This window comes from Pseudorca crassidens, chromosome 4, assembly GCF_039906515.1.
Source record: "Pseudorca crassidens isolate mPseCra1 chromosome 4, mPseCra1.hap1, whole genome shotgun sequence".
Lineage (NCBI taxonomy): Eukaryota > Metazoa > Chordata > Mammalia > Artiodactyla > Delphinidae > Pseudorca > Pseudorca crassidens.
Window position 1 is genome coordinate 116659766 of NC_090299.1, and position 25591 is coordinate 116685356.

The 25591-nt window shown below is 42.0% G+C and overlaps 1 protein-coding gene across 3 annotated transcripts in view; it reads left to right on the plus strand.

The window, feature by feature from the left end:
* Window positions 1–2557: 2557 nt before the first annotated feature.
* The window catches only part of CDS1 (CDP-diacylglycerol synthase 1), a 69078-nt gene continuing 46044 nt past the window's right edge, over window positions 2558–25591 (plus strand). For 2 of the 3 annotated variants that reach the window (XM_067736496.1, XM_067736499.1), the window contains exon 1: window positions 2558–3229. In XM_067736496.1, coding sequence (XP_067592597.1) covers window positions 3113–3229 — 117 coding nt within the window. In that variant the 5' untranslated portion in view covers window positions 2558–3112. Of the gene's footprint in view, window positions 3230–23300; window positions 23366–25591 lie in introns of all 3 variants that reach the window. The other variant, XM_067736498.1, reaches the window with a different exon arrangement.

Genomic DNA, 25591 nt, shown 5'->3' on the forward strand with positions numbered 1-25591 from the left:
GCTTTCTCCAGTTGCGGCAAGTGGGGGCCACTTCTCATCGCGGTGCGCGGGCCTCTCACTATCGCGGCCTCTCTTGTTGCGGAGCACAGGCTCCAGACGCGCAGGCTCAGTAATTATGGCTCACGGGGCTAGTTGCTGCACGGTATGTGGGATCTTCCCAGACCAGGGCTCGAACCCGTGTCCCCTGCATTGGCAGGCAGATTCTCAACCACTGCGCCACCAGGGAAGCCCTAGCAGATTAAATTCTTATAAACCTAACAGGTGAGGCCTTAGAAACCATTACGTGCCAGATTTTGTGTCATCGAACATAAATGTAATAAACTTTGAGAACGTAAGCTCTCTGAATGAAGAAAAATGAAAGATAAAAATGAAAAAGAAAAGAAGACGTTAAAAAAGTTTGAGACTATAGGGCTCAGTAAGGCCAGTTCTGGTTGACTATATCATAATATACCTTAAGTAAACTGCACCAGTCATTACTGTAACCCTGTTTTAATACATCTTAAAATCAATCTTTCTCCTTTTCACATAAAGTGAAAACAAAGACACGTGAGTACCTTTCTAAGACTAATATAGACCTTTTTAGTTAAAAAAAATACAAATACTATATATCTTTCCCTGGTTATGCTATACCTCTGCCATTCATTCATTCCTTCGTTCATTTTTTCAACAAAAGTGTTGACTGTATGAGAGTGGGGACCAGCCCTGTGGCAAGGGATTGGGCTGTGAAGATGAATAAACAGTGGTTCCGTCTGTCTGGGTTCAGTGTAATCACTCAACGAGTGGCAATAACTATAATGAAGGCAGAAAGAAATGACCATTTCCACTGAAATACAGAGCTTAAAGAAGGGTGAGATAAAGTAGTAAACCACTCTAGTCTGGCAGTCTCTGCCCTGGTCCCACATTTCCTGGGTCAGGGAATACTATTTCGCGTGGCGTGCATTCCTGTCCTCTGTTGTTCCCTCCTGCCACTTTTCTCATTACCACTTTTTCTCCTGCAGCAAAGGGCGGAGAAAGTCAATGGAGCTATTGGGTTTACTAGGGGAAGGGGAAGGAGGAAATCATTCAGGTGCAATGCTAGGTCCCCTTTTCTTGAGGCATGGGAGAAAGGAAGGTCTGGGTTCTGATAGAGAGAGGCTTTAGTTGCAGAATCGTGTGTAAGCTGGAAGGGACCACAGAGGCCATCCTCCTTACTATCCACTTCATAGTTGGGGACATTGAGGCTTAATGACTTATCCAAGGCCACACCCAGTTAGTGGCATTGGTGGAACTAGGACTCAGGTGGGAAACTCCACCACTGCCTTCAGCAGTTTCTTCAACCTTATGTTCCTGACCATCAGGCAGTGTTTCATCTCTGGTCCTCCAAAGAAATGAAGAACAATTGATTAAACTAGTCACCCCATAGTCTTCTGTTCCTTAAGGAAAACCGCACCATGACTGTGACTCAAAGGACTTATTTGCATATCTTTTGTCATTTTTGTTACTCTTCCCATAAGACTGACTGATTCTTCTCTCTATCCCTTTGATAATATGGTGACCTAATCTGAGCTCAGAGCTTTAAAGATTTGTTTGATGAAGTAAAATAATGTCTTTGTGCTCTGCTTTTCAATGCCTCCTACTTTGACTTTCTGTTTTTGCTTGTTATTCAATTTTCGGAACAACCTTACTTATTTTCAGGGTGTCAGTAATGACCTGAAGAAATTTCTATTGTTGATTTATTTCTATAAGGGTGCTTTCCTGAACGTTGTCCTGTTTGTATGACGGCCTGTCTCCTCCCCCCGCCTCCCATTTGTCAGCTTGTCAGTAATGACCAGGTGGTACATACATGTCAAGAAAACTAATCACCTTCTAACAGGATTTGGAACGGAATTAATGCGGATCTTGTGCCCTTCCTGTTCCAACTTTAGCAGCCCAAGGTCTATGACTGCTTAGAGATTAGCTGGTTGGCAACTGCATCCCCTGGCACCTCAGGGTCTTGGTTCTCTCTTCAGGCCCTAGGCAGTGAATTTTGAGAGATTCAATACTCGAGTTCCTTGGAGACAGAGTTTGGGTATGTGGTTGAAACTGGCCAACCCGGGACGCCCAGTGAGGCAAAGGCATCTCCTATTTTGCAAGCGATGCCACTGGGTCACAATGCCGCGAAGTCATCGAGTTCCTCCTGCCAGACAAGTTTCTGCTTCTGGTCGCCTCTGAACCTCCGACACTCCGCGGTGTATCAAGCTGCGGCGGCCGCGGAGCCGTTCGAAGGGGTAGTGCTGAGTGCTGTCAGTATTGACCAGGCGTCTTCGAGTAGTTCTTTCAGCCCAGTTGCTCCGTGACGAGTCCACAAGTTCTCACGCCTCACTTCTAAGCAAGCTGCTCATCCCTCCTCCACCTCCCTGCTCCTCACCTTTGTTCCAGCCCGCACATTTTCTCAGCGCCGCCACCTGTGTGCTCGCAGAGACCCGGGCGGAGCCTCGGTCCGGACCCATGACGTCACCCCTCCGCGATGGAGGCGGGGCTGTGGGAACCGCAGTGCAGCGCAGAGGGGCGGGGTGGGGCGGGGCTTGCGGCGCGTGACCTGGCTGCGAGAGGCAGCAACCCAGAGAAAGGTGTAGGGGGGCCGGGACCTGCCGACTCCTGAGTCTGGGGGCGGGGCGGGAAGTGGCAGGGCCCGGGCGGCCGGAGCCCGGTGAAGCGCTAAAACGGGTCACGCTTCCTCCTTCCCTCCCCGTCCTTTCTTCTCCTCCCACCTGGGCCTCTGCGTGGGGACGCGCACCTGGCAACCAGCGGCCGCGCTCCGCCGCGCCCCCACCTTCTCCGCTCGGGCCGGGCGCCCCGAGCCTGCCCCGCACTCCGAGCTCGCCCCCGGCTCCCGCCCCTCTTCTCTCTACCGGCCCCGCGCTCGCAGGGGGCGGCCTCGAGCGCTCGCTCGTTGATGCCGTTTTGGGGGTGACCCGGCGCGGCAGGAGGCGGCGGCGGCGCCTCCACGGTGGGGGCGTGTTAGTGGCCGTGGCTTTGCGGGACGTCGGTTGTGTAGCTGCGGGGTGGCAGGGCGGCCAGCCGGCGAGTCCGCGCGTGCAGCTCGGGTTTCGGGACGCTGGAGGAGAGCGCCACGGCCGCGCGGGAGCGGGACATGTGGGAGCTCAGGCACCGGGGAGGCTGCCCCGGCCCCGTGGGAGCGGTGGCGCCGCCACCCCGCGAGGGAGAGGCGGCCGGCGGCGACCACGAAACCGAGAGCACCAGTGACAAAGTAAGTAGAGCCGCGAGAGGCGCACACCCGCGCCCCGGCTGGGTCCTGGCTGGGGCCGGGACACCTGGGAGGGAGGGTGGGGCCCCACTGAATGTCAGGTGAAGTTGCGGGCTGCGCCGCCCTCCCGGCCTGGCTTTGTTTCCTTCTCCCTCAAGTGGGACCGGGACCCTAGCGATGGTGCGTTTCCCAGTACGACCTCGACCGCTGCCAGGGTAGCTGGATGATTCAACTTGACTCTAATTTAGTTTCTGCCCGTTCCAGTCCCCCTTCCCGGGATCTGGGGCCGACGCTAGAATCGGGATGGAGCCTGCCACCCTGAGAGCTGCAGCTTTCTAGTAGCTGCCACTTCACACCTCTTCTCGGGAGAGGAGCACAGTTAGTAAGAACTAAACTTAAGTCATGCACCTTCGCTTCTAACATGTCATTGGATCCTGACGCTGGAGGCTTGGCTTCTCGCGCTCCCCCATCAGCACTTTAGTTTCCTCTATCCTTTTTCAGTATAATAGATTTTGGACGTTTGAGAGGCTCCTACACGTGACCCAGTTGTGACCCTCCACGGCCGACAGTGCAGCAGTAGATTTCATTTTACCTGACACGTTAATTCATGAGGACTTTTAAAATTCCCATTTCTGTAGATTGCCTTTGTAAGCAGATGTAATGCCACTATTCTTTTTAAAGGTAGAAGAAAGTCAAAGTGCAGCTTATTTGGTAATAAGTTTAGGAAATTGGGCCAGGCAATAGATTGTTTTATGAAATCTTCTGTTTATAAAATTCCATTTTATCTTAGAAACTCAAAGCACTTAAGCTATTCCTAGAAGCATTCTTTTTTGGAAGCAGGTATTGCAGTTTGAATTACAGAAGTGAAGTAGATTGCTCAAGGTCAAGTCGGTGGCCTTTTGGAACTAGAAACTGTTTCCTGATTCCCTTTTTTCTGGTTTGCACTGTTGCTGAGACTCACTCACTCATCAGAACTCAGAAGTTCTGATTTGGGGGAGGTTCCACCTGGAACTTGCTGTTGATGAACTTGAGGTCACCCCTTATAAAGCTCTGGCAGGAACATATCCCACAATATCATGAAATAATAAATTTAACAGTGATTTTAGGCATGAAACTTTAGAATCAATGGGAAGACAGATCCTATTTTTCCCCCTACCCTTGATAGGCAGGTGGAATACAATGAGTCTGTGATAGAACATATGTATCAAGGAATTATACAAAGTGTAACAGTTTCTAGCTTCTGAAGGTTGATGTTACAAAGCTAAAAAGAGTGGGCAAAGAATAGTTTTTGTGAAAACTGCCTTGGAAACTAGAACAAAAATAGAATTAATTAGGTTGGGGTTTGTTTTGTTTTAGCACTGATACAGTTTAGAATCAAGGAAATACCAGCTTCCCCATGTTCACTTCCTTAACTGGAACAAGCTTTTAATAAGAAAAAACATGTTCAAGGAAGCCATCCATAAAATAACTTTTGAATTAATTAGTTTCTTAACACCCTAATATATTTAAAATGGAAACTACTTCTCTGGTTTGATTTGACTCATTAGAACTGTTGTCTCTAGCTATCTGTGAGTGGGTTACCTCACTGCATATTTATTTATTTATTTATAGATGCCACACTATTGGTTTTCATTAATACATACCCAGCGGGATTTTTTTCCTGAGAGTAGGTGTTGCCATGTGTAACCTGTTCTGTTAAGATTTCTTAGACAAGGATGAGCATTTTCTAAACCATATCTAAAATATTGCATACTTTTAGAGTTTATTGCAAGGAACTTTTGACTTGGCAAGCTTTGTGTCACTGAACTCTATCCTCTGTATGTCCTTTCTTATCAGGGTGTATATTTGAATGCACCTGTATTTCCAGGTCAAGGACCATTATAAAATCAGTTTGCACATCGGAGGCTGGTTAATATTTGGTCCATTGAAATTCTTTTAAGTGCCTTCTCTATTCAAGTTGCAGTAAAGGCAAAACTCTTATGGAATTAATGAAAGAAGTGCAGGAAGTGTGTTATATTCTGCTGTTATGGTATACTCCTGTGCCATTTTGTAGTCTTTTCTTATAACGGCATTATTAACATGACCTTCTCATTGTTTAGGACCTGGAGACATATTGAGAGAAAGTTCTGTGGTCCAGAGAATTGCTTAGAGGATATTCTCACTAGTATTTAGAAATGAGGAAGGGGAAGAGAACATGGAATTTAGCAAAAGATCTTTTATATTTTTATAATACTCATTCATTTAATTTCCCTCTCAATTTCTTTCTTTATTTTTATTTATGGCTGCATTGGGTCTTCGTTGCTGTGCACAGGCTTTCTCTAGTTGCGGCAAGTGGGGGCTACTCTTCGTTGTGGTGCACGAGGTTCTCATTGCAGTGGCTTCTTTTGTTGCGGAGCACGGGCTCTAGGCGCGTGGGCTTCAGTAGTTGCAGCACACGGGCTCAGTAGTTGTGGTACACGGGCTTAGTTGCTCTGTGGCATGTGGGGTCTTCCCGGACCAGGGCTCGAACCCGTGTCCCCTGCATTGGCAGACGGATTCTTAACCACTGTGCCATCAGGGAAGTCCCAGCAAAAGATCTTAAGAGAAGCCACGTTTTAGGCCGAGGAGCGTGAGATGTAAAATATTGGTAGTAATTGTAGGAAGTGCCGGTGGAAGGGAGTACAGGATAGCAGCTAGAGAGGACTTGGAGGATCAAGTGAAAATATCCTTTTTCAAAGAAGGGAAGATAGGTATTCATATAAAGAAGTCAGTGGACTTCTGGTGGTGCAGTGGTTAAGAATCCGCCTGCCGATGCAGGGGATACGGGTTCAAGCCCTGGTCCGGGAAGAACCCACATGCCCCAGAGCATCTAAGCCCGCACGCCACAACTACTGAGCCTGCGCTCTAGAGCCTGCAAGCCACAACTACTGAAGCCTGCGTGCTGCAACTACTGAAGCCCACGTGTCTAGAGCCTGTGCCCCACAACATAGGCAAGCCACCGCAATGAGAAGCTCGTGCACCTCAACTAGATAAGGCCCGTGTGCAGCAAAGAAGACCCAACGCAGCCAAAGATAAAGAAAGAAAGAAAGAGAGAGAGGGAGGGAGGGAGAAAGAAAGAGAGGAAGGGAGGGAGAGAGGGAGGAAGAAAGGAGGAAGGAAGGAAGGAAGGAAGGAAGGAAGGAGGAAAGAAGTGGGAGTGCAGATGCTGATATGAGGGTGGGCAGTCCCTAGGAAAAAGAAAGTAGACATGGTGTGGAGAGTACAGGTGGTTGGAGTATTCAAGGAAAGGAAAGAAGGAATCGAGGTTAGATACAGAAACATTTTGAAAAGCAGAAGAGGAGAGATCAGTGTTTGATGCTTTAAATTTTCCCAGTAAAGTAGGGTCTGAGAAACACAGAGCGTCAAGAGATCTTAGAAACAATTTAGTTCAACCATACATATATACATATATATGTGTGTGAGTGTGTATATATATGTGTGTGTGTGTGTGTGTGTATTTTTAAATAATAAACTTGCCCTAGACTGCGTTTGTTATTGCCCGAAATGACCTTAAATGGGTAGCAGAGCTGGAACTAGAGCTCATCTCTGACTGGGACACCTTTGGAATGTCATTTTAGAGAGTGTGATGTAAGATGACCAAGAGGCAACTGGCAGAATTGTCAAACTCAGTGAAGCTTCAGTTGAACTAAAATAACACAAATTTGTTATGTATTGAATTAGCATGGTTCTTAACTCAGTAGCAGTAGTAGTCATAATAGTTGATGCTTGTAGAGTGATTTAGAGAAAACAGTAATATCACATCTTTCTTTTTTTGTTCCTCAGCTATATGGGTTAGGAATATTTCCCATTTAATAACTGAGAATAAGAAAGGCACTGGGAGTGATTGTGGTCGGGAATGCCAGGACAAGGATGCCAGAGAGGAGTGAGTGAGCCAGGGGGGCCAGGATTGAACACAGTTAGGGTAGGCAAGAAAGTGGACGGAAGCTCAAAGAGGGCTGTTGAAGCCCTGGATGGATTGAGAGAGATTGAGCAATTGAAGTGAAGCTAAGACCTAACTGAGTGGACCGGAAGTGGGAGAGAAGGGGGTGCACAGGGAATCCGTGGCCAGTACAGGGAGCACAGGTGGAATAGTGCACTGGTCAGACGAGGACCCCATGTACTCATATGTGGGGATGCTACTCTGATACAGATTTGGGTTTGCAAAGTTGAGGGTGAAACAGTCTGGAGGTCAATTAACTTCTGTCCTTCCTCATTTGAGATGGGTGTAGTTTCTTTCAAAAATATTCTAATATTTAAAAAATAAATTTTTAATTTTGGAACTTGTATTTCCATAAATTCTTCACTTTGGTACACTTCACTGTGAGTTGTCTTGGTGTCACTTGAAGGTGTACTAAACATTTTCTATATTTTTTCCATCTAAATATAGGCCATTAATAAAATATGAATATGTAGATCTAGATGTCCAGAATAAAATGTAAGTTGGTATTCCCCAATTGTTCATCAATTGTTAGTCACTGTTATCACCCAAATAAGTTTCCATGTTGTCATTTGCAGCATATTCATTTTATTTAACAACAGTTTTTGAATGCTGGCTCCCCAGATATCACCAACCCACCAGCTGATAAGACAAAGTTGAGTTTATTGCTTCCTGTGGTGAGGAAAAACACCACCTCAATACTAAGCTTTGGCAGAGCTTGGAGGGGGAAAGGCAAGGTTGGATTTTATTGAGAATTGGAAGTTTGGTTTAAGGCAGGTCTTTCAATGCAGGGTCTTGATCAGGACTGGGTAAGGATCACAATGTAACAGTTTGGGATTGGTGGCAATTGCCAGGCAAGGATTTTGAGGCAAGGGATCAAAGAGTTTTAGGAGGAAACTTGTTCGTTGGTGCTTCCTATTAAAGGATTGATGTTTTTCAGAAGTTCTTGTGATGAACAGTTAGCTCCAGAGCAAGCATCTGGGAATAGTAAAGCTATGGTAATGAAGATGATTGGATTCTAAAGTCATGTTCATGGAGGCAGTAAGCTTTGTGGGGTGAAGGCATGTAGTTTCTTTCTCACATCTTTAAAATACATGGAAACAATGAAGAGACTGAGAGAAAATGCTGAAATGAGTAGTATAACCTACCATTCTTTCAAGTAAGACCTGTTTAGCTTCAAGATTTTTAAAAGGCCCCCTCCTTTTAGGCACAGAGCTCTGTGTCATTTGAGGGTTTCCTTTTGCTTGTTTGCAATTTTAATGCTGTACTAGGTACAGCATGGGATCAGTGTGAACCTCAAGGGATCTATAGTGGAGAAGCTGACCCTGATTGACTCACTTTTTATGGGACCAGGTGTAAAAGGGGTGGAAATTGTGATTGATTTAGTACGTTATCCTTTGTTTCATTCTAAACTGCTGCTTACCTTCATTAGTTTAGAGACTTTGGAGCCATCATCTTGAATGGTCTGGAATCCCATGCCCTTGTTCTTCCTGCTTTCCATTCTCCAGTATTGAGAAGCACCTCAGTCCTCTTTCCTTGTCCGCTGGCTCCTGCGCACTCTTCAGGAGTCACCATAGCTACAAGTGACAAACACTAAAGTGACCATACTTACACTGTGCAGTTGGACATGTGCAACACTGATGAGTTCATCACTGCAGTAAAGATGATGAACAAACCCTGTCACCACTAAAAGTCTGCTCCTGCCCTTCTGTAATTCCCCTTCTACACCTTGATAACCACTGATCTGCTTTTTGGCACTATAGATGAGTATGTATTTTCTAGAATGTTATATAAGTGGAATTCTAAACATACGTGTATGCATATACGCATATGCATATGTATGTATACATATACGTACTATATGTACATTTTGTCTGGCTTCTTTTATTTGTTTATTTTTAATTTATTTTTTGGCTGCATTGGGTCTTCATTGCTGTGCGCAGGCTTTCTCTAGTTGCAGTGAGCAGGGGCTACTCTTCATTGCAGTGCGGGGGCTTCTCATCGCGGTGGCTTCTCTTGTTGCGGAGCACGAGCTCTAGGCACATGGGCTTCAGTAGTTGTGGCTTGTGGGCTCAGTAGTTGTGACTCGTGAGCTCTAGAGCACAGGCTCAGTAGTTGTGGTGCACGGGCTTTGCTGCTCCGTGGCATGTGGGATCTTCCCGGACCAGGGCTCGAACCTGTGTCCCCCGCATTGGCAGGCGGATTCTTAACCACTGCCCCACCAGGTAAGTCCATGTCTGGCTTCTTTTTACTGAGCATAATTTTGAAATTCATCCATATTGTTGCATACTTCAATAGTTCATTTTTGTTGCCGAGTAGTATTCCACTGTATGGATGTAGCCCAATTCGTTTTTTTCAACATTTGAGTTGTTTCTAGTTTGGAGCTATTACAAATATAGCTGTCATGAACATTGTGTACAGTCTTTGTGTGGATATATACTTTCATTTATTTGGGGCAGATACCTAGGAATGAAATGACTATGTCATAGGATGGATGTATTACTTAACTTTTTAAGAAACTGCCAAACTGCTTTCCAAAGTGGTTGTACCATTTCACACTTCCACCAGCAGTGTGTGAGAGGTCCAGTTTCAACACATCTTCTCTGAGACTTGGTATGTTCAGTTTTAAATTTTAGCTATGCTAGAAGATGTGTCATAGTATCTTACTGCGGTTTTGATTTGCATTTCCCTAGTAACTAAGATGTTGAACATTTCTTCATATGCTAATTTGCCATCTGTGTATTGCCTTTGGTGAGATGTCTGTTCAAATATTTTGCCCATGTATTTTAATTGAGTTGATTGTTTCCTTATTGAATTTTGAGAATTCTTTATGTGTTGTGGACACAAGACCTTTATTTGACATGTGATTTGCAAATATCTTTTCCCAGTCTATAGCTGTTTTTTCATTCTCTTAACACTGTCTTTTTTTTTTTTAATAATGATTTTGGAAATCTTCTAGGATTTACTATTTATTTATTTTTAAAATTTTATTTACTTATTTTTGGCTGTGTTGGGTCTTCATTGCTGCATGCGGGCTTTCTCTAGTTGCAGAGAGCGGGGGGCTACTCTTCGTTGCAGTGCACGGGCTTCTCATTGCGGTGGCTTCTCTTGTTGTGGAGCACGGGCTCTAGGCGTGCAGGCTTCAATAGTTGTGGCTCGCGGGCTCTAGAGCACAGGCTCAGTAGTTGTGGCACACGGGCCTAGTTGGTCTGCAGCATGTGGGATCTTCCCGGACCAGGGCTTGAACCCGTGTCCCCCGTGTTGGCAGGTGGATTCTTAACCACTGTGCCACCAGGGAAGCCCAACACTTTCTTTTGAAAAGCAGAAAATTTTAATTTTGAAGTACTTTTATTTATCAGTTTTTCTTATATAAATCATACTTGTTGTCATATTTAAGAAATCTTTGCCTAACCCTAGGTCCCAAAGATTTTATGGAATTTTTATATCTTTATGTAAATGTCTATGATTTGTTTTGAATTAATTTTTGTAAATGGTGTGAAGTACAGATCAAAGTTTTTTCTTCTTCCTTCCTTCCTTTCACATATGGATATTTAATTATTCCAGCATCATGTATTGAATTTACCTTTCAACTTTGTTGAAATCAGTTGGCCATAGAAATGTGGATTCATTTCTGGACTCTGTCTTCTGTTCCATTGACATTTTTTTTTCTTTTATGCCAGTACCGCAGTAACAACTTTATAATAACTTTTGAAAACAGGTAGTGTAAGTCCTTCAGTTTTAGTTCTTTTCCCCAGGTGGTTTTCGCTCTTCTAGGTCCTTTGCATTTTCATATAAATTTTAGAATCAGTCTGTACATTTCCACACACAAAAAAAGCCTAATGAGATGATTGCGGTTGCATTGAATTTGTAGATCACTTTGGAGGAAAATTGTCATTTTAATTTCCTTTCTGCATCCTGGCTACATTGCTTAGAGCTGTGTAAACTTGGGCACTTTACTTAACCTTTCTGAGCCTAAATTTTTTCAGTTACAAAAAGGATGTGATTACTTATCTGTAAGGTAATGTGAGGTATAAATAAATCAATATTTGTAAAGTACTTTTGCTCTTATTTTCTAAGTACATTTCACTGTAGGAATTAGATTTACAGGGTAATAAAGAAAATTTAGTTTTTTCAACTTTCATCCACCATTTACCAGAAATACTTTCATTATCATTTTACATTTGGAAAAGAGTAGTCTTTCATAGTCAGAAGCCCTCATTTTATGTAAGTGCTACTGAGCTCCCAAGCAAGGTGACTTGGCCAAAATTACTCACCTAGCAAGAACAGTTGAGAACTATTTTAATCTTAAATGTTAGCATGAGCTGACAGACTCAGTTCATTCAACACATATTTACATAGTGCCTAATAAATGCCAGCCACTGCGCAAGGTCGTCTGCCAGCCTCTTGTGAGTCAAAAGTGAGGCCAATAGTATTTCTTCTTCTCACAAAGCTTATGAACTACTGGGGAGGGTTGTGGCACATCACCATTATTGCCAAGTGGACTTTGAGGTGGTGTGCTGAAAGTCCAATGGCTTTATTTTTTAAGGAAACCAAGGGCTGAGTTTCTTTAGGGTTAAGTGTTTTGCCTTTTGTCATAGTGCTAGTTAGAGGTGGAATCAGTACCGTCAGCCCTCATATCCATGGGTTGCAAATCCGTGGATTCAACCAACTGTGGATCAAGATATTTGAAAAAAAAAAAAAAATCCTAGACGGTTCCAACAAGCAAAACTTGAATTTTCTGCATACTCACAACTGTTTACATTGTACTTACAACTATTTACATTGTATTGGGTTTTATAAGTAATCTAGAGATGATTTAAAGTGTATGAGAGGATTGTGTAGGTTATATTCTCTGATTTTTGTATCTGAGGGTGTCCAGGAACTATTCCCCACCCCCCTTCCCCTACTCCCACCAGGTACTGAGTGATCACTGTACTTGCAACTCCTGACTCCTAGTCTGGTGCTCTTTCTGCAACCTGGTCATGTGCCCTTATGGAGCCATTTCCATTAGTCACTGTCTCGACTACCACTCACACTAAGTCTGCAACGCTCTGGGTTACTGAAGGTGAAAAAAAAGAGAGCAAAGCAAAGAAAAAAATGTGATGTGTTCCATCATTCTAGATGTCAAAAACCTGCTGGCACATCCGACTAACAGCAGGTTCCCTGATGTTTTCAGGAGATGTCCTGTCCGGTGGTTTACTAGTCAACATCTCTCTTTGTTTAAGTTGCTGTGGGGCCAACTGACTCAGTGTCACAGTGGAAATGTGACATTTGTTTCATTTGTCATTTTTGGTATAATGTCACATTTAATTTTATAATTGTTTAGTAAGAAAGTTGTAGTTAGTAAACAAAAGTTTATTATTGCTTTATGAAAACTGATAATACAGCCTCAAGGCTAACATTTTATTTGTTAAGCCACTTAATGAGGAATTGGATTCGATAGTAATAATAGCTTACTATTTCATTGACTTAACTGAGTCCTTGGCATTATATTAAATGTTTCCATTTTATGGATAAAGGATCAGTTAGAAGGGGTGATGAAATTTGCCAAAACCTTGGTGCTAATAAAGCCTGAGTTTGGTTTGAGATTCCTAAACGTTTTGAATCCCTAGGCGCTTTCATTCCTAGTATCACTTCTGGCCCAAGATTCTGCTCAATGCTCCTTCTGCCTGTATTCACCTCCTGTGAATATTCTCTTCCCTCTGACCCAGTTCAGTCCCCTTCCCCCAATTCCCCCCTCAGTAAACCACTCTCCCAAAGCATTTGTGTGTGTAGCACTCTTTAATGAAGGTTGCTGCTAGGGGTGGGTATAGGAGACGGGAGGACATAGGAGTGGAGGCTGTTCCTTACAGCAGAATGAACAACTTCAAAACTGAGCATGAGGCAACTCTTTTCTTAAAATTCCTTAGCCACTCTATCCCTGGAGGTTCTACAGTGACCATCTGTGTGTAACGGCCCCAGCATACACACATAGTTCTTGTCCATGTACTCTTAGAAGTCAGTTTGGGTTTTAAATAACTTTATAAAAAATCACACCACCAGAGCAAATGCTTTTGATCATAGTTTACCTATAAGTAAAACAGCAATGATAGTGTCTGTTTGACCTGTTTCATTAGGATTGTCTCCTTTTTTGAAAAAACATATTTTTTTTTCTGTACCTTATATCCTTGTAGTTATTTACTTTATACACAGTAATTGGTACCTTTTATCCCCTACCCCTATCACGCCTGTCTCCCCTTCCCTCTCCCCCCTGGTAACCAGTAGTCTGTTCTCTATATCTGTGAGTCTGTTTCTGTTTTGTTAGCTTCGTGTTTTTTGTTTTGTTTTTGTTTGTTTGTTTTAGAGTCCGCAGGTAATTGATAAGATGCACTGTTTGTCTTTCTCTGTTTGACTTATTTCACTAAGCATAATACACTCCAGGTCCATCCACGTTGTTACAAATGGCAAAATTTATTCTTTTTATGGTTGAGTAGCATTCCATTGTATATATATATATATACACCACATCTTCTTTATCCATTCATTGGTTGATGACACCTAGCTTGCTTCCATATGTTGGCTATTGTAAATAATGCTGCTTTGAACATTGGGGTGCATGTATCTTTTTTAATTAGTGTTTTTGATTTTTTCAGATATATACCCAGAAGTGGAATTGCTGGATCATATGGTAGTTCTGTTTTTAGTTCTTTCAGAAACCTCTGTACTGTTTCCACAGTGCCTACACCGATTTACAATCCCACCAACAGTGCACAGAGTTCCTTTTTCTCCATATCCTTGACAACATTTGTTATTTGTGGTCTTTTTGACGATAGTCATTCTGACAGGTGTGAGATGATATATCATTGTGGTTTTGATTTGCATTTCTATGATAATTAGTAATGTTGAGCACCTTTTCATGTGCCTTTTGGCCATTCCTATCTCTTCTTTGGAAAAATGTCTATACAGGTCTTCTGCCTATTTTTTGATTGAGTTGTTTAGATTTTTTGATATTGAGTTGTATGAGCTGTTTATATATTTTGGATATTAATCCCTTATCAGTCACAACATTTGCATATATTTTCTCTCATTCAGTAGGTTGTCTTTTTGTTTTGTTGATGGTTTTCACTGCTGTGCAAAAGTCTTTAAGTTTAATTAGGTCTCATTTATTTATTTTTGCTTTTATTTCCTTGCTTTAGGAAACTGATCCAAAAAAATACTGCTACAATTTATGTCAAAGAGTGTTCTGCCAGTGTTTTCTTATAGGATTTTTATGATTTCCAGTCTTACATTTAGGTCTTTAATCCATTTTGAGTTTATTTTTGTATATGGTATGAGAAAACGTTATAATTGCACTCTTTCACATGTAGCTGCCCAGTTTCCAGCACCAGTTATTGAAGAGACTGTTTTTTCTCCATTGTATATTCTTGCCTCCTTTGTCATAGATTAATTGACCATAAGTGCCTGGGTTTACTTCTAGGCTCTCTATTCTGTTCCATTGATCTATGTGTCTGTTCTTGTGCCAGTACTATACTGTTTTGATGACTGTGGCTTTGTAGTATAGTATGAAGTCAGGGAATGTGATGCTTCCAGCTCCATTCTTCTTTCTCAAGATTGTTTTGACTATTTGGGGTCTTTTGTGATTCCATACAAATTTTAAAATTATTTGTTGTACTTTTGTGAAAAATGCCATTGGTATTTTGTTAGGGATTGCATTGAATCTGTAGATTGCCTTGGGTAGTATGGTCATTTTAACAATATTAGTCTTCCAAATTCATGAACATGGTATATCTTTCCATCTGTTTGTGTCGTCTTCAATTTCTTTCATCAGTGTCTTATGGTTTCCTGAGTACAGGTCTTTTATTTCCTTAGGAAAGTTTATTCCTAGGTATTTTATTCTTTTTGATGTGATTGTAAATGGGATAGTTTCCTCAATTTCTCTTTCTGGTAGTTCACTGTTAGTGTACAGAAATGCAATAGGTTTTTGTATATTAATTTTGTATTCTCCAACTTTATCATCATTGATGAGCCCTAGTAGTTTTTTAGTGGCATCCTTAGGGTTTTCTGTGTATAATATGTCAACTGCAAACAGTAACAGTTTTACTTCTTCCTTTCCAGTTTGGATTCCTTTTATTTCTTTTTCTTGTTTGATTGCTATGGCTAGGACTTTCAATACTGTGTTGAATAAAAGTGGCAAGAGTGGGCATCCTCACCCTGTTCCTGATCTTAGAGGAAACGCTTTCAGCTTTTCACTGTTAGGTATGATGTTAGCTGTGGGCTTATCATATATGGCCTGTATTATGTTGAGGTATGCTCCCTGTATACTTACTTTGTTGACAGTTTTTGTCATAAATGGGTGTTTTACATAAAAATTTTTGTCAAAAACTTTCTCTGCATCTATTGAGACAATCATATGATTTTTATTATTCAGTCTATTAATTTGTTGTTGTATCATGTTGATTGATTTGTGGATATTGAAAAATCCTTGCATCTGAGACAGATCCCACTTGATCATGGTGTATGATCTTTTAAATATATTGTTGGATTCAGTTTGCTAATATTTTGTTGAGGATTTCTGCATCTATGTTTATCAGTGATATTGACCTGTAATTTTCATTTTTTGTGATATCTTTCTCTGGATTTGGTATCAGGGTGATGCTGGTACCATAGAACGAGTTTGGAAGCATTCCTTCCTCTGCAAATTTTTGGAATAGTTTGAGAAAAATAGATGGTAACTCTTCCCTAAATGTTTGGTTAGAATTCACTTGTGAAGCCATCTGGTCCTGGACATTTTTGTTGGAGTTTTTTTCAAATAAATTTATTTATTTATTTATTTATTTTTGGCTGCATTGATTTCTTCAGTGAGCCATTGGTTGTTTAGTAGCATATTGTTTAGCCTTTTGTGTTTAGCCACGTGTTTGTGGTTTTTTGCATTTTTTTCTTGTAATTGAAATAGTGGTGTAGTCAGAAATGATGCTTGATATGATTTCAGTTTCCTTAAATTTATCAAGGCTTGTTTTGTGCCCTAACACGTGCAGCTTGTGATCTATCCTGGAGAATGTATTCTACGTGCACTTGAAAAGAATGTGTATTCTGCTGCTTTTGGATGGTATGTTCTATATATATCTATTAAATTCATTTGGCTTAATGTGTCATTTAAGGCCAGTGTTTCCTTATTGACTTTCTGTCTGAATGATCTGTCCATTAATATAAGTGGGGTGTTAAGGTCCCCTACTATTTTTGTGTTACTGTCAATTTCTCCCTTTATGTCTGGTAATATTTGCCTTATTTATTTAGGTGTTCCTATGTTGGGTGCATATGTATTTGCAATTGTTATATCTTCTTGAATTGATCACTTGATAATATCATTATGTAATATTCTTTGTCTCTTATAACAGTCTTTGTCTTAAAGTCTATTTTTGTCTGATATAATTATTACTTCCCTGGCTTTCTTTTGATTTCCATTTGCATGGAATACCTTTTTCCATCTCCTCACTTTTAGTCTTGTGTGTGTCTTTAGATCTGAAGTGAGTCTCTTATAGGCAGCATATATACAGGCCTTGTTTTTATATGCATTCTGTCACTTTGTGACTTTTGATTGGAGCATTTGGTCCATTTACATTGAAAGTAGTTATTGATATGTATGTTCTTGGTGCCATTTTTTAAATTGTTTTTGCAGTTCTTTTTTGTTCCTTTCTTCTTTTGTTGTCTCTTATGATTTGATGATTATCTTTAGTGTTATGTTTGGATTATTTCCTCTTTTTTTTGTGTGTGTCTATTTTTGATTTTTGGTTTCTAGTTATCATCAGGTTTATACATAGCAATCTGTATACATACATGATTGTCTTAAGTTGCGGATTTCTTAATTTCAAATACATTTTAACAACAGTGCATTTGTTCTCACCAACCCTTACAATGACTGTTTTCAACATTATATTTTACATCTTTTTGTTTTGTGTATTCCTTGACTCCTTATTACAGACATAGATGATTTTACTAGTTTTGTCTTTTAGCCTTCCTACTAGCTTTGTATGTAGTTGATTTACTACCTTTACTATATATTTGCCTTTACCAGTGAGCTTTTTCCTTTGTAGTTTTCATGTTTCTAGTTGTGGCCTTTTCTTTTTCTCTTAGAGAAGTCCTTGTGACTTTTCTTGTAAAGATGATTTGGTGGTGTTGAACTCTTCTAGCTTTTGCTTGTCTGCAAAACTTTTCATCTCTTCATCAAATCTGAATGAAAGCCTTCCCAGGTAGAGTATTCCTGGTGCTAGGTTTTCCCCTTTCAACACTTTAAGTATATCGTGCCACTCCCTTCTGGCCTGCAGAGTTTGTGCTGAAAAGTCAGTTGATGAACTTATGGGAGTTCCTTTTTATATAACTTGTTGATTTTTACCTTGCTGCTTTTAATATTCTCTCTTTATCTTTAATTTTTGCCATTTTAATTATGATGTGTCTTGGTGTGTTCCTCTTTGGGTTGATCCTGTATGGGATGCCCTGTGCTTCCTGGACCTATATGTTTGCTTCCTATTCCAGGTTAGGGAACTTTTCAGCTATTATGTCTGCCAATATGTTCTCTGCCCCTTTCTATTTCTCTTCTCCTTCTGGGACCTCTGTGATGCAAATATTAGTATGCCTGATGTTGAAGTGGAGCTCTCTTAAACTATTCTCATTTCTTTTTGTTTGTTTTTCTTTTTTCTGTTCAGCTTCAGTGGTATCCACTATTCTGTCTTCCAGTTCACTGATCTGTTCCCTTGTATCATTTAATCTCCTGTTGATTCCTTCTAGTGTATTTTTCATTACAGTTATTGTGTTCTTCATCTCTTTTTGGTTCTCCTTTGTATCTTCTAACTCTTTGTTATGAACTTCTAACTTCTCACTCATCCATTCTTCTTCCAAGTTCTTTGATAGTCTTATGATCATTACCCTGAACTCTTTCTTGGGTAGATTGCCTATCTCCACTTCACTTAGCCTTCTTCCAGGGTTTTATCTTGTTTCTTCATTTGGAACATGTTCCTCTGTTGCCTCATTTTGCCTAATTTGCTGTTATTATTTCTATGTATCTGGTAGACTGGTTACATTTGACCTTGGAGAAGTGGCTCTTTGTAGGAGATGTCCTATCAGCACATTCCCCTCTGATCATCAGAGCTATATACTATAAGCATGCCCCCTATGTGGACTGCATGGCACCTTCTCTCATGGAGGGCTGTCTAATGGGGGTGGTCTGGTTGGCATGGCTGGCCCCTCGTCCAGTTGGTTGCTGGACCCTGCCATGTGCACAGGCTGCCAGCTGCTGTTTGGCAGGGCTGGGTCACAAGGTCACTGGGTGCAGAACCCCAGGGGGTCCCAGGGCTAGTGCTGGCTCGCTGATGAGCAGAGTGAGATTCTGGGGTGGGAGGTTGTGGGCCTAGGCATCAGAACTGGTGTCAGACTGCTATTGGGTGGGACTGGTTCCTGACATAGCTGGTGTGGAACCCAGGGTGTCCAGAAGCTTGTGTCAGCCCCCTGGTTAGTGGGGCCAGATCCAGGAGTGACTGGCTGAGGGGTGTCTCAGAGCTGGTGTTGTCCTGCTGGTGGGTGTGGCTGGCTTGTCCTGAGGCTAGAGGTGGCTCACTGGTGGGCAGGGCCTAAACCCATAGCATTTGGGGGCCAGTGCCTGCTCACTGGTGTGTGGAGCTGGGTTCCAGGGTCTCTGGCTGTAGGGCCATGGGGGTTCTGAGTCTAGTGCCTGGGCACCGGTGTATGGCGCCAGGTCCTGGGCCCTCTGGTGGACAGGGATGTGTCCAGGGGTGGCTGTGGGCTCAGAGGGGCTGCAAGTAACATGCTCAGCTACTTACTAGGCTTGACGTATCCCAGTACTGGTGCCTGTAGCCTGGTGGGTGGGGGTGGGGTGGGGTGGCAGACGGGGTCCCAAGGCTAGTAAGCTAGAAGGAGAATTCCAGATGGACATTTGCCAGCATCCAGCATCACTCGACAGCATCAGAATTCTAGATGGACACTTCTACATGGTAGAAGGAGCTCCCCAAGATGGCTGCCACCAGTGTCTGCTTCCCTGGGGCAAACTCCAGTTGTCTCCTGCCTCTACTTGAGACTTGCCAACATTAGCAGATGGATCTGATCCAGGCTCCCTTCAAATTACTGCCTCTGTCCTGGGTCCCAGAGTGTGAGAAGTTTTCTGTGCACTCTTTAAGAATGGAGTTTCTATTTCCCACAGCCTCTGGGTCTCCCAAAAGTAAGTCCACCGGCCTTCAAAGCCAAGTGTTCTGAGGGCTCGTTTTCCCCGTGTAAAACCCCCAGGCTGGGGAGCCTAATGTGTGGGGCTCAGACCCTTCACTCCTAGGGGAGAACCTCTGCAATTGTAATTATTCTTCTGTTTGTGGGTTGCCCACCTAGTGGTATGGCTCTTGACTATACCACAACACTGCCCCTCCTACCCATCTCCTGTGGTTCCTTCTTTGGATCTTTAGTTGTAGAAGATCTTTTCTGGTAGATTCTATCACTCTCATCAGTAGTTGTTCTGTTAATAGTTGTAAAGTTGGTGTGCCCATGAAAGGAGGTGAGCTCAAGGTTTTTGTACTCCACCGTCTTGGCCGTGATTGTCTCTTGAGGGTCTAATAAAATGATGGAAGTTTAAACACTTAAAAAAACTATATATGTGTGTGTGTGTATATATATATATATATATATATTCATACATATATATATATGTGTGTATATCTATATATCTACATATCTATACCTATCTATCGATTGATACAGAGCAGGGCCCTGTGGGGCTCTTGGGCACAAAGACTTTCTGAGTCCCCCATTTCTTTGATTACAGGAAATAGCCTTCATTCAGCCTCCATGACTTTCCCTGAGTTCCAGTGAGCAGATTCAAGCAGTTGTTAATTAGGGAAGGGAAGGGATGTGAGACAAGAGAGAAACAGTCAAGAGACACAATAGTGCAGGCTTGGGGCAAGGTCCTGGTTCCCCATCAACGGATACACACAACCATACCTTTGAGCTGTTTTGCAGATACTGAAATCCCCTCCAGGTGGGAAGTGCTAACAAGTAATGATGGTATGCTTCCCACAAGCATGTAGACCCCAGACCAGTTGGAACCTGAAGGTTGATGATGCTGACTCCTACTTAGCTCACTGCCAACCAACCAATCAGAAGAATGTCCACAAGCTGATCACACCCCATTACTGTAAAACTTCTCACTACCCTCTCCAAGTTGGGACACACGGTTTTGAGGGCATTAGCCTGCTGTGGCCCCCTTTGCCTGGCAAAGCAATAAAGCTATTCTTTTCTACTTCACCCAAAACTCTGTCTCCAAGATTTAACTCGGTGTCGGGGTACAGAGGGCGGATTTGGCTTCAATTTTGGTGTGCAGCGTGGGACTGACTTAGGGACAGTCCCAGGTCGGAGTGGGGGGTCCCTTGGCTTGATTGGACGCTCCGAGGTTTTCTCCATGCCAGCCTCTTTCAAGAGAGCAGAAGGTTGGAGAATTCCTTTAGAGGCCAGATCGCCTGGGACTCTTGCCTGGAAAGGCCAAGCCCCAGTTTATCCTGTCCGCCATCCTGGCAGCTGGAACTCCAAGGCGGGAGTAGGGCAGAAGAGGGACCACCCTAGCAGCTGCCAAGGCCATCTCTGCCTTGAGGACATTCCTCTCTTCCTCCCCCCTCACTGCCCTGGACTTCCTACTCCAAGGAATTGTTTTGGGGAAGCAGAAAAGTAGCGTTTGGGATGTTACGACACCTCTGCCAGTGTTTTGGTAAGCCCCCTCAGCTTGCATTGCTGAGGCCACTTGGTTTGGTCTGTTTGGCGAACCTCTGGTTCCCATTTGGGGATTTTTCCATTAGGAAGATCCAAGGCCACCGGGTTAGTGGGAGTTGGAAGCCAGTTTGAGCCTTGGGCTGTTTGTTTCTTTTTGTGTGTGTGTGGCTTCTGTTTGGCGGCGAGGATTCTGGTTTTGCTTTCCATTTTGTGTGCGAGGCTGTTTAATTTGACTCAACATGGGAAGCGCTTCTTCTTGTATTCCATCTGATAGCCCCCCGGGAAAATGTTGGCAGATTGGTCGACCTATAACTATGAATCTATGACTAAAAAGAATAAGGTTCTATTGTAATTCTGTTTGGCCAAAGTATATTCTTAAAAGTGAGGAGAGGTGGCCTTTGCATGGTGGCCTAAATTATTATACTATTCTTCAGGTAGAATTGTTTTGTCACAGGAATGGAAAGGCTGGGAATTCTCTCCACTCCATCTGGGCTAGCCACTCTGGGCTCCCTGAGAGCCACCTCCGGGTTTGTTCTCTTTCAAGAACTGACCCAATCTATTTGCAAGCCTTTCTCTGGGAATGGAAGTGGAATTTTTAAACTATACCTCCTCTGATATTCTGTCTGTGTGGCCGTAGTTTATCTGTTGTTTGTGTTTTTGTGGATATTGTTTTGGGGTAAGCCACTCAGGCTTGCACAGGATGGGAAAATTCTACCCAATCATTGCAAGCCATTTTGAGTTCTCAGTCTGGGAGTGGAAATGGAATCTTTGGGCTACACCTTGTCTGATCTTTTGTTTGTGGGACCGTGTTTGTTGTTTGTATGTATGTGTGTCAGTACTTATATTGACTGGTCGAGATGTCTTTGCTAAATAACAGGGCTCACATGAGACAATACCAGGGAATCCTTCCCTGTAGTGTCAGGCTTTGCCTGTGGCAGAATGCTGGTTGGGATTTTCCCTTTGGGACAAGCCTTGTTATGGGTAACCAGAGTTCTGTTCCATCTTGTAACCGCCCCCCGCCCCCCAGGGTATTGTTACAAAACTTCGAGAGACCACTGTGCCCAGACCCTCAGGAATACTTATCTTATCTAGACTATCTGTAGAAAAAAAAAAAAAAAAGATGGGGGGCAGAGGGGGGAAGCCTTTTTAAAATCAAGTGGAAAAACTGAGATTCTGGTTGTCTTTATGTAAAAGTTAACTTGTAAATGAGCTCTATTTAATTCACTTAAAATTGAGCACTTACAAATTAAATCTAAATGTGTAGAAAATGGCCAAGATAAATTTTGGGACCACATGATCTGGGGATTATTCAGTACTGAACTGATATTTGCTATTGAAGGTGGCTTAAGCTTGTTGGTTTGATTAATATAGACATTTCTTTAGAGTTATCAATGTTAAGTAATGCAAGTGAGATAAGAGCTTTTGGGTAAAACTCTTTAGGAATAATTGTTTTAGGAATGTGTACTTAAGAATAATCTTTTCAGCTGCTTGGTAGCTTAATAATTTAGAGTTAAGTTAAATGATGGAAGTTTATTGAATAGGTAGATCATTTCCAAATAAAATATTAAGATACTGAAACATTAATTAGTGAATGTTGGCTTCCCTTGGCAGAGAGGAGACTAAAGGTATTTAGGAATCTAAAGGTATTTGGTGCCACCCTGGGATATTCTCCATAAGAAAGCACATGTTTTGAGAATTGTGCGCGGTCAGGATTTTCTAAGATTGGATTATTAAATCTAGTTAGGTAGATGGATTTTGTTGGGAGTGGGCTAGAGCAAGACCAGATTCAGATTCGGTTTCTCCCTTCAAAGTTTTCTTAGAATACTGCTTTTGACGACAGCTCGTGAGTTTCTTTGCCTTTAAGCGATCTATATTTGCTTTTGAAGTCTCTTCACTTTGGTTAAATGAAATAAGTATTGTGTGACAGATTCTAAAAGTTCTTTCAACCTCCAACTAACGTTAAGATGCTTTAGAAGGCCGAGGCATCTCAGAGAGAAATATTTAATTAGTATGTTAAATTACATGGCATTCCTAAAAATCTAGTATGTCCTTGTAAAATGTTATCAGTCGTAATTCTAGTTATTTAAAAATGTTGCACGTTACAGCAATAACTAAGTTTCTTTTTGTCAATCCCATTGTGATCAAATGTTTAACCATGACTTTTTAAGTCTATGATTTGTAGACAGTTATTATTTTGTATTTTGATAAATCTCAGGTTGTACTGGGAAACTGGGTAAGAAATTAAAAAAAAAAATCCTAAGGGAAAGCTTGATGGTTTCATAAAAAGTTAACAAGAGGATTGGTTACTAAATGAACTGGTGAATATGGTTATAATTTTTATGGGTTTTGTCTGAAATGTTACTGGCTTTGATCTGTGTTTTCCAGATATAGGAAAAAAACTTCCCCTCAAGTTGGTTATGATTTGCAACAATTTGGTAAATTACACCTCTGTGAGTAAAATTGAGATATTTTTCTTTTCCCTCTGCCTGTTCCCTTCAAAAATTGGAGACTCTTGGGTTCTGAGCAGCCTTATCAGGCGAATGAGAAAAACTGTCTCCTGGCATGTGCAGAAATCTTGATATTTTGGGGACCTCTAAAAGAGAGAAATCAACCTAGGCAAAATCTGATGGCAGGCCTTTGATATGGCTTTCTTGGCCTTGAGAGGCCTTTTGGAAATTCAGTCTGAGACTTCTTCTGAGGAATTACACCAGAGTCAATGTGGAAGAACCTATGTGGTCAATGGACCAATCTTATTTTAGAAACAAATTAGTCTTGGCTATACTTGATGAACATGGGGGCAATTTTAGAAAAAAATTATGTTTCACTGAATATTAAATTCTAGTTTTGTTAATTAATGTCTGTGCTTACCAAGACTTACTTCCCAGATAGTTCCTTGTGGTTATGTTATATTGTTCCAAAATTTAATTAAATTGTCAGAAGAACACTCTAAGTTTGTTTCTGAAGCCTAACTTTGTAATCAATCTTTGGATAAAGATCAGATGCTCCATGATCTAGGAGATTAACACCAGGAGATTAACACCAGGTTATGTTCATTCAAATTTAAAGGGTCACTTATGTTGGGGACAATTAAACCCATACTAGGGATAACCAGACTAGTAACACTAGGAAACTGGGCTGGGTGCCTTATGGATAATGCCAATATATAATTTCCCTTAAAGATGAGGATTGGTACAGAACAGACTAAGTCAGAAGACCTGGGATATACTGGGCTGCACCTAATGGAAGTTCTTAACTTATATTCTGAATTATGACCTTACTAATCTGCTAGCTATATTGTTTTTTATATTGCCTGTTTTGCAAAATTGTTGTTTCTTGCATTACCAAATGTGTGATGAGCCTCTGATAAAATGATGATGTATAGTTCCATATGAGATCAATGATTGTAATAGTGTAACTAGATATGGGAAGAAGCAACAAGAGGGAATAGTTTCCTGGACCATAAGAGACTAGTAAGACAGGTGGCCCAGAGACTTTTGGTTACTAGTAAGGCCTAGTCCAGTAAGTAAGAGCACATTGAGTGGCCTATCAGCAAAATCTTTGCCAGACCTGGGAATGAGCATTCCTAGCACTGTGGGACAAAATGGTCATGAAATGCCCCCCAAACCATGGTCAAGTTTATGATCCTGAAGGGGCTCTGCCAACTGCAAATTGCCATCTGCCTCTGCAAGGATTAGGCCAATGGCCACTGTGGCCACTGACCTTCAACACCCCCTGAAAGGAATTCAGGGTGGAGATCAGGAATGAGTCACTCTGCTCTGAGAAAAACTGGCAGAACAGGGCTTTAGATAGTTAGATATTTTCAGAAGATTTTATGAGCCCAAATTCTTGCATCTTCTCATATCTAGAAAAGCACTGAAATCATTAACGGTGACATCTGCTTTGGCCATTAAGAAGAGAAATGCAATTGGAAGTCAAAATGGAGGAGCTGTTGGTTCAGACATATGGATGTGATTTCAGACATGTTCCTGTATTGCTGAGAGCTTGAATTTTCTGAGCTGTGTCAGACCTAGGGGATGGCACCAGCCAATCTCAAAACAGTGTCCACTGGTAACTGCAACCTTATGGTTTCAAGGTATCCCCTTGTAACTATTAAACTTTTTAGACAATAAAATTGCTTTAGATCAGATATTAACAACAAAAGAGGAGACATATTTAATGGCCAATGGCTCCTGTTATATATATCTGAATACCATATCAGAAGTTAAAACCTAGTTAGATAAAATTAGACAACTGGCTACCTGGCTACAAGTCTCCCTTAAAGAGCCAGGTCCAGACTGGGTTTCAGGCTTAAATTCCCAGGGGATTGAGACCTTAATCATACTAAACTCAGATCCAGGACTTGGAACTCAGTAATATTTCCAACTCGGTGTCCCAAATTGAGGCAGGACTATGCCCCATTTCAGCTGGAAGTAGTCAGAGCGGTTGTCACCCTATTCCCTAAAAGATTCAGGGAAAGTTAAAAAAGGGAGATTAAAACCAAGTCCCCTGAAACCAAGTTCCTCTGCTGAGTTTATGATTGATGTCTCTATCCAAAACAGTTATTCCCTTCCTTGTCCAACATCTGTTCTCAAGATTGAGGAATATCAAAGAAAAGGGGGGATTGATACTGAGCAGGGCCCTGTGGGGCTCTTGGGCACAAAGACTTTCTGTGTCCC